Here is a 15,834-nt window from a genome sequence, read left to right on the forward strand (position 1 = left end):
AAAGCTATTGACAAGTCTCCACAATCCTCTACTCCCTCCCTCCTTGATGCAGCCCCTCTTTCCCTTGTTCCACCAGCCTCAGGGCATAGCCTATTTCCCGCATTTGGAAGGCCTGGCCTTGCCATGTCAGCTGAGTCAAGGTTGTTTTGAGGGGCAGTGCTGTGGGGTGGCTCTGCATCAGACCCTCAAGCCTGGACAGAGGGCTCACTGCTGGACATGCACTTCACATCTCAGTCACAGTGGTTCTGTTTTCTACTCCTGCTGGTTCTTACAGCACAGATAACACAGTCATCCCTCCTATAGGCTGGAGGAAATCCAGCAAGACACCTCATCCAGACTGGCTGAAGCCTGCTCCACACAAGTAAAGCAATGCATCCCCAATGCTCACTGTATTGAGCTTTGCACAAATGAAACTTACTGATGAAGCTGAAACAGAGATGCCCACAGCTCAACCAAAGTACTGGGTTTCGAATTCCAGAGGCTGCAACTTCAAATTCTGAATTAGTCTATAATACTAAAAGAAACAGTATTCTCAACAGAGGGAGAAAAGTGAAGACTGCTGGACCTGGTGTACAGGCCTGGGACCCTGGCTTTCGCAGGACGACCAGAAGGCCAGCCTGGACAACTTAGTAAACCCTGCTCATAATCGAAGAGTAAAGAGTTGGAGATGCAGCTCAGTGGTACAACATCTGGCAACCAAATGCAAGGCCCTGAGTTCACTTCTCAGTACTTGGGAATAGAGGGTGGAGGGGTGGGGGCAGTGCTGAAGAAGACAGGTAATTAACTGTAAGTTCCAGTCAGAAATGATTTAGGGCAAAAAACCCACTGCATATAGAAACAATGGAACAGTTTCTAAACAAAGAGCGGAGCATCCTCTGAAAGAGACTGAGAATCTGGAGGACAAAGTTTAAACACAGCAGCTGTAAGAGAGACACACAGAGATAGCCCAGCAGCCTGTGTAAGCTCCACCCAAGAAGCCCCCTCAACACTCCCAGAAAAGAGCTTTTCTGGCACGAACAGTTCATTAGCTTATGAGGTCACTAGAAAAGGCCCACCCACAAAACGGAGCTGTGTCACAGGCAGGCAGTTTTCTTGGCCTTGAGCCAGGCATTCTGGTGCGATTCAGAATGACCAACTTCTTTTTTACAGTTTAAAGATTAAAAAAGAAAACTTTTATTTAGAAATAACTTTCCAAAAGCTCGTGCCAGACACACAAGGCCTTCAGTACACACGTAAGTACTACCGTCTACACACGAGAGCAGATGTGTCTGCAGGAGCTCTGAAATGGAGTGTGGTTTTCTGAAGAGGCATGAGTTGAGAATTTCTGTGACTTCTGAATTCTCTTAGGGGAAGTGGGAGCATTAGGATGGGGCGTTTCCTGTCTGTCCATCAGGATCCACCTGCTGACACTCCGGTGATACCTGAGAACACAGGAGCTTATGGTATGTGTGCCCGGCGGGAAGACCTCCTCTGTGAGTGGGTTCCAACTGCCTAGAGGCTCTCAGGGTGCTTTGGGAGGCAAAGAAGAGTTTTAAGGCAGGCAGAATGGCTGGCTAACAAGAGTGACTGAAGAGGAATGGGTTCTCTAACAGGCCAACTTGGCATGTTAGAGAAAGAAGTAATAGGAACTCGGTGTGACATATCCTCCTCCAAGGGCTGATGTGCTAAAGGCAATGCCTCTCAACCTTCCTAACACTGCAGCCCTGTAACACAGTTCCTCATGCTGCTGTGACTCCCAACCATAGTATTATTTTCATTGCTACTTCATAACTGCAATTTTGGTACTGCTATAAATGGTATGTAAATAGTTTTTGGACGGGAGGTTTGTCAAAGGGGTTGCGATCCACTGGCTGAGAACTGCCGGATAAAAACTTGGTCCCCAACTGACCAAGTGACTCGATCAGAACAGCGTGGCACCAATGAAGAAGTGACCCAGGAAGACTCACAACATAGTGACATTTGCGGGGGGAGGGGGAGAAAAATTTGGAGCTAGGGTCTAGTTAGACAAAACAGGTTTCTGAGGGCATGTTCTTGTTGCCCTGTATGTGTCTGTCTCTCTGTTTCTAGGCCACCACGAGGTGGGGCAGGCCTGCCAATCACTCCTACTGCCACCATGTTGTATCCTGCCTTCTTCTGGATCCCAGCAATGGACCCTGCACATCTTAGACTGAAATCCTTGACACCATGAACCCAAACAAATCTTCCCTCCAGTGAACTATTTGTGCCAGGCATTTTGTCAGTGACAGAAGCCCGCCAACAAGAGGGCCCATGTGTAGGTATGAGATGGGCTCTTTAAGTTTTTTGTAGGGTGCGGGCTCAAGGTCAGCAGTACTTTGGGGCTTTTTAGCCACTTTGATTAACTGAAGCATTACCCTATACTACTGACCTCGCCGACTGTCATGGCCAGAACTCTTAAGGAAAAACCAACAGTTGCAGCTATTAAGAATGTATTAAAATTTTTGAATGAATATATTAAGTTCGTGTTACCTTCACCTCTTCTATGTTTACATATTTTTTTTTGAGTGATACATTTTAAGATCTAAAAGGGAAAGAGCAATTATAAAATAATAAAACTTGAAACCTAGGTTGCACATTCTCTACCCCCATAGCAAGTTATCTGTAGGGATGGCTTCTCTTAATGACATTCAAATATAACATCCCCATGTAATTACCAACCCGCATTAAAGCAGTTCTCAAGGGGTGCCACAAAAAAACCTGCACAGTCATCACCAGGGAGACTGGAGGACATAGGGGAAGGCCTGGCCTAGCCAGAAATGTGGAGGGGAACTTAATCACTGTAATTTAAGTTTTGTCACCGAGTCCCAGGTACAAGCTCTTTTACGCACTGTCAAGAGAGCTCCACACTAATTGCTGGCCCTGTCTTCAGAGGACAAAAACACTCTATTTTGCTGTGATTTCAGCTTCCCCAGCCATGCACATTTGTGGCTTAGTCTTCTCTCCCTCTAGAAAGGGGAGGCTGCTACAGCTCACACTAGCCAGCTCACTCTGCCAAGACCAACAGACCCAACTTACAAAGCACGCCTGTTTACCAGAGTCTAGAAACCAGTGTGACTCAAGCCTCCGGTGGGTGGGATGCTCTGCCACCCTCCTGAAAGACCACATTTTTCTCTAGTAAGTTTGATTCCAACAGTACATCTATTTCTAGGCAATGACTTCAATGATTCCACAGGGCCCATCTGAAGTAGAAAATCTAGATAATCCTTTCTGAAGCTGTGGCAGGTCTGGTCAGCACAATGAAAACCCAGGTGCCTGCTTCTAGTGGTGGTGGTGGTGTGTGGGTGGATGGGTGAGAGAGACAGAGACACACACACACACACACACACAGAGAGAGAGACAGAGACAGAGACAGAGAGACAGAGACGGAATGCTTCCTCCCTAAGACAGAGAGTCCATTACACCGTTGATTTAAGGAAACGGAGGACAGCACTGCTTTTGCTTAGTGGAGTGGTGACCAAGCACACTGGAGGAGTGTGCTTCCCTTGTGGAAAGGGCATGCTGCACCTTAGCTACGCTTTTCTGATGAGCGTCTCCACCATCAATGCCTCACTTATCAGGAGCCAGCTATGGAAACATGGGATAAGCAATGGGCCAGGGTGTGAAGCTAGGAAATGATGTGCTGGGCTCTAAGGAAAAGCTGCCAATCTTAGGAAAGACCGCTGTATTTAAAAAATAATAGTAAAGACTTTCAAGTACCTTCAAAAATCTGTAGCACTCTACATTCATTATATATCAATGCTGAAAATCAAAATTAGAAAACTCTAATTCTGGAATGCAGTTAGGGAAATTTTTAAAAAAGCAGCTTTACAGTGAATATATCTGCAACATTTCCTCCCAATCTGAAACAACACACTACGATTGCTGAACTATTTTGCTGAGAAATAAACGGCATAAAACATAACAGTATACAAAAATACAGTGTTTATAAACAAATACACACACTAAAGTTGGGGAGGTGAGGACCCCTGAGGGCAGGCAGACTTGGAGGGCACTGACCTGGTGTGTGACGCAGCATCATTTATGCTGAAGGTGCTGTTCTCCCTGGTCAGAGGACTTGAGCCGCCCTGGCTCTTGCTGTGGATGTCCAGGCTCAGAGAGGACTCTGCTTTCCTGTCCATGCCGTGGCCCTCAGTGTCTAAGGTCCGATCTGCCAGGGAGAGCACTTCGCTGGAGCTGTGCCACAGGGGTGCCACCTTCTCTTTGCCTGGCCCTGAACGAGGCGACGAAGTGGCGGCCCCCAGGGAGGCTGTGCTGCCGTGGCTGAGGCCGTAGGAGGTGGTATCGATGCCACTGTCAGCAGAGGTGCCCTGCAGGTAGTTGTAGCTGTTGAGTTCGGATTCCGTGCGGTCGCCATCATACCACTTCTCGTCACTGTGGGCACTCGATGCGTTGCTGGAGAGAGTGTTGCTGCTCGAGTGGCTGGAGTAGTGGCTGTCGGACTACAACAGAAGCGAGCGTTACTCACCTGCAGGGCGCACCCTCAACACCAAGAATCACAGGGGTGGCTCTTTGGCATGTGTCTAATTAAAAAGCTCCAATTACAACTGAAAATAAGTTAAAGTGCCTGGGAATAGCACTTGAACTGATGGGCTCAACTTGGTGCCCCTGGCAGAGACGGCACATGTCTACCAAGAACTCATTCCCCATTATTTTTCTTAGGCCATCACAACAACACAATGGTATGGAGATCCCTTTAATGCGGAAAAATAAAGGCTGTCATTGACATCTTTACTATCTTAACATAGAAAGAAAATGACATTTCCAAAGGGTTTATAATTAGAAAGTGTACTTGACTCCAGAAGCCATACTAAGAATCCATAAGCAGAATCCAAGATGAATTAAGTCCCTAGTCAGTATCTGCTTAGGAGACAGATTTCCAACCAAGGCTGAAAGTTAAGATCTACCCAGAGATGTCACGATAATTCAATAAAGGGGAAAACTAGTCTCATCTATAAATGGTGCTGAGAAACTGGACCAACCAACCAACTAACCAACCAAACACAAAAAACCAAAACAAGAAGTTTTTGAATCCTTACTGCACAGAAACAAAAACTTAAGAGACACTGAAGACCTAAATGTACAAGCTAAACTTTTTAAAATATGAGACAAAAACAGGTGTTAAGTCTCTGTAACCATGGGTGACAGACACCATGGTTTCTTTGACAGGACACCACAGGGGCAACAAACATGTAAACTGGATTTTATCAAAACTTAAAATGCAAGTAAAAATGAAGTGACAGGTGAACAGGCGCCTCTGAAAAGACGACACTTAGATGTCACAGCCACATGGAAAGGCGCTCAGTGTCACGGCCATGGGCAAGTGTGGAGCAGAGCACAGTGAGGACCACACACAGAACACCTCAAACAAAACAGCAGGCTGAAGGGGGGTGTTACTAGGAATAGGAACTGGGGTGGTAGCTACGGTAAAACAGCTGTAATTTCATTCTTGATGGAGACTCAAGAGAGATAAAAATGAAGATTCACAAAAATATATGCATGAGTGTTTATAGCATTAATCACAACAAACAAAAGTAGACTCAAACCAATTGACCATTAATGTATGAATAGATGAAAAGTAGAATATACATTTTATATACATACACACACACATGGCCACAGATCACGATTCATTCAAGTGCAGTCACTCAAAGTAGATTAGCAGTTCCCTGGATCTTAGAAGGGACAGGGAATTGGAGGTGACTACTAAACAATACAGGCTTCCAGAGTTATGAAATGTTCTGCTATTAGATCATAGTGTTGACTGGACAACTCTTTGAGCACGTGTACATTATCATTAATTACATTTATTTATTTAGGTGTAGGTACATTTATATGCTACAGTAAGCGAGTGGAGGTCAGTATACAATTTGTTGGAGTTGGTTCTCCCCTTCCACCATGTCGGTTCTGGAGGTTGAATTCAGGTCAGCAAGCTTGGCAGCAAATGCCTTTACCTGTAGAACCATCCTGAGTCTTTATGAATATATTAAAAACCACTAAATCATATTTTTAAGTGGGTATGTGAGTGACATCTCAATAAAGATATGTACACAGTGGCTGATTGCCTAGATGGAATGTTTTATAGACTTCATCAAAGAAACAAGCTTTAAAAGGTATGTGAACCACCTTCTGGTGTACAGATGGTTCTGCAAGTTGAACTCAGGGTCTTGCACAGAGTGAGCAAACGCCTTGCGAGGAGATACTTCCTCAGCCTGTGAGGTGATACTTAAATGGGGTGGGGGTGGGGGACACTGGCTGAAGACAAGATGAGGAGAAAGCACCGTGGTGCATCTGCTGGTGGGGGAGGAGAAACCCTTCACTGGCCAAGAGCAGGGCGGGAGGACACCTGTTTGGCCTTGCAGGGAAACCCTCACCATGGAAAGCCGCCATCCATCACTTTACTAACGGACTCTAACTTTTCTCAGTAACAAATACTACTCATCTTATTCACCTTAGAGTCTTGAAGCGGCTCAGTATGCTGCCCAGGCTGCACACTCCTAACTGTGCCTCTGAGTGCCTGGGAATCGGGGCACTTTGTCCCTGAGCTGCCATCGTGGTGCCCCAGGCACAGGTGGCTTCTGAATCTCAAATGTGCCTGCCCTGAGTGAGAGTGAGCTGAAATATATTTGAAATTTTCTAGAAGCCAGAAAGTAAGGATAGGCAAAACTAATTTAAGTAACATACTTGATCTCACCAATGTATCCCAAGTACTATTTATTAGGTACTCAGTATAAAAACTAATAATGAGAAAGGGAAAATTCAGATTGGTTCAAATATCAATCATATACAAATAGAGTTGTGAAGAACATGGATCCTAGCAAATCTACAGAGCAAAGTCTAGGACACAAGACTTGCTTGGTTTTTAGCTTCAATATTCATTTCTCTGGAAGAAAGCTGGAAGAAACTGAGCATCCTCAAAGTCAGCAAACATGAAATGGAGAATTTCCCCATCCCAACAAATGACCCGAATGCAAATACACTTTCCACAAGGAGACAAAAGGAGCAGGCAGGGAGTGAATAATAACTTGCAAAACATTTTGTGTACCAAAAGATAATGAGAAACCATGTTAGAACAGAGGACAATACATGCCATGGCAGGCAGGAGAGTCAGCAGGGTTGTGGTCACTGCGCCCCTGCCCAGGTCTGTCTGACCTGGCCTCCAGCTACGTGGAGGGTAGAACCTCTTTGCTGCACAGCTCTCCTTCTAACATCAGGACCTTTTCTGATTCCTGAATCTTCCTCTGAAGACATGTGGGGATGCAGATCTACTCCTCAGGATAGAGTTTACATGAAAACAACTCAGACTCTGGGCTGTGCAAACCCCAAGTGCTAGGTACCTTGTCTTCTGTCACAGAGTTGGGGTGGAGCCGGTAGGTACCATGTTTGAATTACAAAAATCACAACACATTGCTGAAAATCAGTTATTTCGTTAAGCTTATGGTGAACTTACATGGCCTTGTTTGTTTGGAGACAAGTGAACCACTGGATCCTGCCGAATTAATCTCCCACTGGGGCTGTCTCGGAAAGCAGGCAGTACCTTTGATACTGCTGGGAGATGGCATGTAGGCTCTGGAACACAGCACAGGAAGTTAGGGTACAGACACTAAGCGAAGTACAGCTGCCACACAGAGATGGTCTGCCACCCATCTCTCAGGGCTCACTGACCAGCCAACTCTGGGCACCAGCAGCAAGCTCGTTAGGAGTCTTCACTAGAGACGGCAAGTCAGAAACTAGGTGACTGGTGAAGAAAGCTTGGGCTGATGACAACATGTCACATCATACATATCAGCATAGCCAAGTGCCAACAAATCAAAGGCCATGAATAATGCAGCAAAGTTTGGAACTAACTATTGCTTTGGGAGACATTCAGAATACATAGTTAAACTCATGAATTATTCACTGCAGCGAGGTAGACCTGACTCAGTGTCCATTCCCTAGACAGGCACGGATGCAATCACGGTACTTACCATGACACTTAGGGAACATTCCGCCTGTGGATTCATGCTGCCCGAGGACAAAAGAACTGAATTCCTGAGGTTCTCTACAACTCTAAGCTGAGCATGGCAGACCAGACACACAGTAGCCAGTGTGTCTGGCTTCAAATGATCATTTCCTTTTGGGCGCCACACTGGCAGTCAAGATAGGGTCCCCAAAACAAGAGGCAGTGATTTACCCCGACTGCCTAGAGCTAACAGCAAGAGTATGGACTTCTCCAACAACCTTCTTGACCTACAGAGGACCGGCAGCCTGCTCCTGGAGAGACCCGACACCATTCCAGTGAGGCAGAAACAAATATCCACAGAGATGAGTGAGCCTGTGAGCCCAGAAGAGCCTGCTCACACTGTCAGGAGAACTAGATCACAGCACACTGGGAGCTGGGATGGACACGTCTACCCAGCAGGTACCAGTTACATCCACTCCAAGACTGGGGAGGGAAGGTCAACTCTATGCATACTAAGCCGAGAAAAACCTAACTCTTCATATATTTCCCCTATAATGGCAGTCAGGTATGTTTAACCTGAGGTCTACAGGACACATGAGAACTGAGGACGGCTATAGATGTAACCAACAACAACAACAAAGTAAGCTCACTGAAAACACTATGGGATTTACACACACACACACACACACACACACACACACACTTTATTTTGCAACAGGGTCTTACTATGCAGTTCTGGCTGACCAGGCTGGCCTTGAACACCCAGAGATTCCCCTGCTTCTGCCTTCTGAGCACTGAGATCGAAGGTGTGTGCCACTATGCCCAACCATATATTATAGGATTTTTTTTTCTTTTCTTTATTTTGTAACTTGACCAAACTCAAGGTCTTGAGTGTGACCTTCACAGATAATCAATTTTCAATTGATTTCAATAAGCAATTTCAATGCCGATAGGCATTGGACATCAAACAAGCCCTGGATTGTGACAATTAGGGAAGGCTGGCTTGTTCTCCAGGAATTCTGGGATCCCCAAATTAAGAAATGTATTTCAGCATTTTGAAACAGGATCACACTCTGTAGCCTGTGCTAGCCTGGAACTCACTTTGTAGCCTAATAGAGCTTTGAACTGATGGCATTCTCCTGTCAGCCAGCCCCCATGCCCTAGTTTGGGATTAAAGGTATGCTCCCCATGCCTAGCTAATGGATTTGGGGAGAAGAAAAGCCATCAAATATACTTCGCATGGTATAGTGAATTCTTCCCAGGCCAGTTCTAGGGGCACCTGACTATCAGTTTGATTTAAAGCTATATCGTACTGGAGGGACGAACCAATGTGTTCAGGGGATTCATCCAAGTCACACTGGCATCATAAGCTGTGGACATGCACTACACAGAAGGAGATGCAGGAGGAAGAAGACTGGAGAGCACTTCATGTGAGGAGATGAAGAGGGATGTAACTATTCTTCTGGTCCCCAGACATCTCCTGGAAATCCTGTGAAAGTGGAGGCACGGCACCGGACATACAAAGGCTTACTGCAGCCTTGGTCAGCGTCTGCACTGGGAGCCAGAACAAGCGCTGAGGTGATGCTGCATAGGAGCTTGTTCATATGGATGTTACCATCCCAACAGAACCAAAACACACAGGACTAAAGACATTTGTCAGGAGCAGGGAGCAGACAGAAAATGCTCAGGTTTTCTGAGTTGGGGTGAGTGGAGTAAGACTGGGAGTGACAGATGGGCTCAATAACAAAGCACACCAGAACAAAGCCTGTCTTCAGGACCTACGAATCACACTTCTCTTCATCAACTTTCATGTATTTACTTGGGCACAGTCATTTGCACAGGCAAACCTATTAACCGTTAGGTCTTCTCTGCCTTAAATGTTTGTTTCAGGCATGAAATGTACATCTCTTTATCCCATAACGATGCTTTCAGAAAAATGAAAAAGGACTGCAGGATGGAGGCACAGGACGACAGGACACAACCAAGTTTCTTATGTATGGATTAGAGTGGCATCAAATTTCTGGTGTACCTGTTAAAGTTTAATCACTGAAATGACAAAAACTTCATTGTCACGAGAAGTGTTCACGGTGCCACTGGAGACAGGTTTCTCCTCCGCATCCTCAGAGGAATATGTACCTGAACAAGGCCCTACTGAATCCACTCCATCCTGCCATTCTGTTAAGGAACCTGAACAAGGCCCTAATGAACTCACTCCATTGTGCTGTTCTGTTAAGAAATTTTCTTAGTTAACAGCCTAACAATGGAAGAGAAAACATTTTTTAAAATGTCCATCAGGCACGAGAGGGTATCTAACCAAGATCAAATGTGACCAAACAAACATTCAGTCTCTTCCTGCCTTACACAGATTTCTTTCTCCTTAGAAGTCAACATTAAGAATAATAAATACTCTTCCCAGGCACAAGGCAAAACTAACCAACCGATCCACTCAAGCAAGCAGGGAGAAAGGTCCTGAGGACACAGGAACTTCAGCAGACTGGCCATTAAACAGAACCCCTGGTCACTCCAGCTGATGTTTGGGGTCACTGGGAGCCCCTGGGCTTATCCACTGCTTTCATGAGCAATAGTCTAGCAGAGAATCAGTTCTCACACACACTTGCTAACTAGGGCAACCTTTACAACTCCATGTTTTGACGATATCAAGAGGTACCTTGCTCTGAAAGCATTTAACATGAATCACTTACTTACCCATCTGGTCGGCAATGCTGTCTTCACCCCTTTGCCAGCTGGGTGTGGATTTTCCAGTGACAACAATATCTGACTGGGTGTTCTGCCTGTCGATGGAGGCTGGGGATCTTCGGCTCACCCCAAACCTGTGATGATTCCCAAGCAAAAGCAAGACACATCAGAATCTTTACCCACAAGGTGGAGTCCTGGTTCTGATGACAGGTATTACCTGTTTCTGCCTGCACGTCTGTGCATGTAGAAATATCTCTCTGCTTGGGAAGGCAGGCCTATTATTGAAATCAAGTGTTAACTAGGGCAAGGATCTTGCTAACGAAGGCCCAAAGAGTAAGACACCCAAGCCCACCAGCCCACATAGCCAAGTTCGGGCTGCCATTTAGCATTATCCCACTTTAAATCACTCATACACAGCTTCCAAACAGTACGGGGGGGGGGGGGGTTTCTTAATTCAATGAGGCACTGAATCATTAAATTACTCTTGGATCAATTATTTTCTGAGCAATGTACTCTATGATCTGAAAAACAAAGACAACTATCATTTACATCATATACTAGCTACTTTCTAATTATATGAATCCTACATTGCTATTGGGACGGGCAATTTGTAAGTAGGTAAGTTGGCATGTAAAATGGCAAATATCTACTTTTTGGAAGAAATTTAGCTATTTAATGAACCAGTTTTATTTTTCCCTTGAAAAAATAGTAATGTTTATTTTAACTAAATAATATGAAATCATGTCTCTATCAACATCAGCATGAATGTTGATACAAATTCTGAGACTAGAAAAAGCCAGAGTATAAAACTCAAGTTTACTATATTTCCCATGTTTACTGTGGTGTTTTGAATAAAAGTGGCCTGCATAGACGCATAGGGAGTGGCACATTAGGAGGAGTAGCTGGAATAGGTATTGGAGTAGGTGTGGCGTTGTTGGAGGAAGTGCATCGCTAGAGATGGGCTTTGAGGTCTCAGATGCTCAAGTCAGGCCCCATGTGTCATTCTCTTCCTGCACCTACAGATCCAGATGTAGAACTCTTGGTTCCTTCTCTAGCACCATATCTGCCTGTATGCCACCATGCTTCCCACAATGATGATAATGGACTAAACATAAACCTTCAAAAGGATAAGCCAGACACAATTAAGTGTCATGATCATGGTGTCTCTTCACAGCAATAGAAACCCTATCCAAGATAATTACTAACTTCTAAAGAACTTAGTAAATAACACAGGCCTCTATAGGTTTTGTATCTACTGAAGGCTGAGCTTTCCCTGTAATGACGGACACAGGGCCAGGACCTGCAAGAGCTATATTGGGAAGTAGGGGACCCTAGGCGTGAGAAAACATGGAGCTGAGATGAGACTGGTGACCCAGGAGACCTGAAGAAAACCCCTGAACTCTGCCTCATTCTCTTTACACACAACATGGCAATTGGTGTAAGAGGTCCTTCTGTCTATGTGTTGCTTTCATTCATTAATAAAGGAACTGCTTTGGGCCTATAGCAGAGCTACAGGGGAACAGAGCTAGGCAGGGAAAACAAAAAGGAATGCTGAGAACAAGAGGAGCAGAGATGCCATGGATCCGCTGCTGGAGACGTGCTGAAACTCTGCTGGTAGACCATGACCTCATGTGATACACAGATTAATAGAAATGGGTTAAATTAAGATATAATAGTTAGCCAATAAGAAGCTAGAGCTAATGGGCCAAGCAGTGATTTAATTAATACAGTTTTTGTATGATTATTTTGGGTCAGGGTGGCTGGGAAGAACAAGTGGTTCCTTGCTGCTACAGGCAATTCCACTATAGAACTCTAGATAGAAAAATCTAGGCAAAAAACTTAGAAAGTACAGAAGGCTACAGAAATATTTACTGCAATAAAATATTTAGGAAATTATCTTCCTAGTTGCTATGGCAAATGCTGTTTGGTTAGAAGCACCTATGTAAGGCTTACTGTGAAAAACCATCTTATGCATGCATACAGCCCAAGAGGGAAACCTTGATTTATAAAAATATTAGGGAAACAGAGATTCACAAATCTGCTTTCTCTCCCCTAAGCAGTGAGAACCCTCAACACTGACCCTTCGGTCCTATTCTAAATGTACACCAAAGGAAGGCTTTTCAAAGACAGGGTAAGGATGCCAGTCAGACACAGATTCCAATATCATTTCTCCCACACCGCCTTTGGTAGCAGAGGAAACTAAACTTTCTCCATCTCAGAATTTAAAGAGGATTGTTTTTTCTATGTTCAATTAAGTAAATACCAAGGCACTTTAAAATCTGCCTTGAAAAGCATTTCACTACTTACACTTTTTACTCTGACACTGTGTGTGAGAGAACCTAAGATAAACATCTTGTCCCTGAGGGATTTAGATGAAAGGTCTAAATCTCACACTTGGCCTCATTTTAGAGGGCCTTGTTGGAGACACACTTGATGTATGAGGCACTAGTGGTCTCTGAAAGCAGTTTAAAGCAACCACTCAGCTTACACAGGTCACACTCAGTGGCCAGGCATGCAGTCACCTAAGCTGCCCACTTCTCTACAGGAGGCTAGCACCTCTCAAAGAAACTTCTTCACAATGGGCTGGAACCTGCTCCCAGCTGCCATCACAGACAAATATCATCCCTCACTAGGGACAACTAGAAAAAAAGCTCTCATGGATGGCATCGAAATGCATTTCTAAGATGGGAGAATAGCCTTGATGCTCTGTTGTTGTCTGGTTTTGCTAGCGATGGAGTCCAGTGCCTTGCACTTGTTAAGCAACAGCTCTACCATTGAGCTTCCCCTAGTCCACAGTTGTTTTTTCATGACCTCTGATTCCCATCTTAAGTTTGTATAGTGACTTTTCTTCCCTATTCATAGCACGGCACTATGACTCTCCCTACTCAGTGTCACCTCTCAACTGATTAGGACAGTCCTAGGGCCAAAGGACAAACGGACACAGGACTCACTCAAGTGCGGGTGGACACCAAGAAGGAATACTGTCCATGGAGAGCCATCATGAGCTGGCTATTGCTATGATGTCATGCATGCCTAACAGGTGCCCAGGAGAGCACAGACACACCAACACCGACTTGACACGGCTACTCTTACTGGGCTGGGGTAATTTAATTCACGGGCAACAGTGAGACACACCAGTGAGCCAGACCACTTCTTGCCCCACAGACGTGCACAGACGGTTTTGTGTACTGATGCGAGCCTTTAATCTAGCACTTGGAAGGGAGAGACAGGCAGATCCTAAGTTTGAGGCCAGCCAGGGCTACACAGAGAAACTGTCTTGAAAAATAAAACAAAACAACGACACCAAAATGGTTTTGGTAGATAGGAGGCAATACTTCATTATTATTACTATTACTTTTCAAGATCATCCATCCCCAGGTGCAAAAGGAATTATGTGGTACTGTCAGCAACCCAAGGTGAGCTCGCCCCTCAATATCATCCAGAATACAAGCTAGCACTGCATGCCCAGTGGAATGATTGCTACCTTGTAACAACGATGGCGCACTAAGTGCACAGGGCTCATAGTTTTCCACATTAGTTACAATACTAATGTCTCCACTCACTTTGCTGATATACTTTTAGAATATATCACAGACAGAAAATTTTATTATTGTTAGCTCATTTACATTTCAGTGCTGCAATAATGATGAAGGTATGCTGACTTCTTCATTGCAAAGGCAAATCATACCATTTAAAATCTAATTTAAATTAGAAATAATTAGTTGGGCTTGTGGTATGATACAGTAAGTGACTCACAACCTCTCTGCAGGGATTGATGAAGAAAAGCTAAAATTATTTTCTAGTCATCATTGAAGCAATTACAGTAAGATATGTGCACTTCAAACAGGCTACTGGGGAGACAGCAAGGTGGAGAAGGTGTATCCTAGAGTGCTTTTATCACCTACCTTCTCTTAATATAAAATTTAATACCACCAGCAAAATATTCATATCCAATGAATATAAAAAACAATGAAGGAGCTGAAGGATGGCTCAGCGGTTAAGAGCTCTGGATGCTCTTCCAGAGGACTAGAGTCTGATTCCCAGAACCCACATGGCAGCTCACAACCATCCATAACTCTATGGAGATCTGATGCCACGGTCTGACCTCCAAGGGCAACAGGCATATACATATACATACATGAGGAAAGAACATGCACACATACAAATAAATAAATCTTTTTTTAAAAAGCCAACAGAATACTATCCATAGTGGAAAAATCTCAGGAAAGTAATCAAATCACAAGTTAATCAGTCTTTGGGAAAACTCAGACCAAAACCATTCGACTTTTTGGTGGTTCAAGTTCTTTCTCAGAGACAACAGAGAGAACACAAAGCTCGGTTGATTCTCTTAATCTAGGCAAAGGCAGCTTGTGGGTGTTATGCTGTGCTTCTGTGCCCATGACTTCCAAGCCCTGATATTCGAGTCCCCTAACCCAAGGTGAACTTTAAAATAAGATACAGTTCCTTCTCTTTGAAAATTTTGTTGTTTTCTAGTGACACTGGAGAGAAAACCTAGGGCCTCCTGCTAGGTGAGTGTGCTAATCTGGGCTACAGCCACAGCTTGCACTGGGAACTCTGTCAGTACAAATGGTTACTTTTGGGCACTTAGTGTCAATGAAGAGTAAAAAGAAAACAACAACCAGTTGGTTGCACACTCTTAATCCCAGAACTCCCAGAATTTGGGAGGTAGACACAAGCAGAACTCTGAGTTTGAGGCCAGCCTGGTCTACAGAGTGAGATACAGGACAGCCAGGGCTTCAACAGAGAAACCCTGTATCAAAAAAAAAAAAAACAAGTAAAAAATAAAAAAGAAAGAAACACAGGTATTTTACAAGACAATTTTAAGCTTGGGGTGTGGTTATCTGTCTGTATCAGCAGCAATATGAACTCCAGCGCATGCAGGGTTTTGCTGAGTTCACGTTGAAGGAAATACTAGGAAACTACAAAATCCTTCTGGCGATACTAAATGATACCTACGATGGAGAAACTGATGTTATTTGATATCACAGATGCACTGGTCATCTTATCCAGGTGGTCTGACCACTGGGACACTCTTATATCTGGAGCATTAGCTCCATCTTCCCTGCAGGTTGCACAGAGGCTTGTGAGGCCTGCCTGAAGGGATATCATTCTACACATCTAAATGACCACTCTCCAGGGGACCAAATGATATCAGACCT

General features: G+C 44.5%; 1 protein-coding gene across 5 annotated transcripts in view; it reads right to left on the reverse strand.

Moving 5' to 3' along the window:
• The window catches only part of Sipa1l1 (signal induced proliferation associated 1 like 1), a 295,169-nt gene that overhangs the window by 23,325 nt on the left and 256,010 nt on the right, over positions 1 to 15,834 (reverse strand). For all 5 annotated transcript variants that reach the window (XM_085697421.2, XM_085697422.2, XM_085697423.2 and 2 more), the window contains 3 exons: positions 10,664 to 10,788; positions 7,466 to 7,584; positions 4,015 to 4,457 (listed from right to left, as the gene is read on the reverse strand). In XM_085697421.2, coding sequence (XP_085553547.2) covers positions 4,015 to 4,457; positions 7,466 to 7,584; positions 10,664 to 10,788 — 687 coding nt within the window. The remainder of the gene's footprint in view (positions 1 to 4,014; positions 4,458 to 7,465; positions 7,585 to 10,663; positions 10,789 to 15,834) is intronic.

The sequence above is a fragment of the Myodes glareolus genome, chromosome 11 (assembly GCF_982192425.1).
Source record: "Myodes glareolus chromosome 11, mMyoGla1.1, whole genome shotgun sequence".
Lineage (NCBI taxonomy): Eukaryota > Metazoa > Chordata > Mammalia > Rodentia > Cricetidae > Myodes > Myodes glareolus.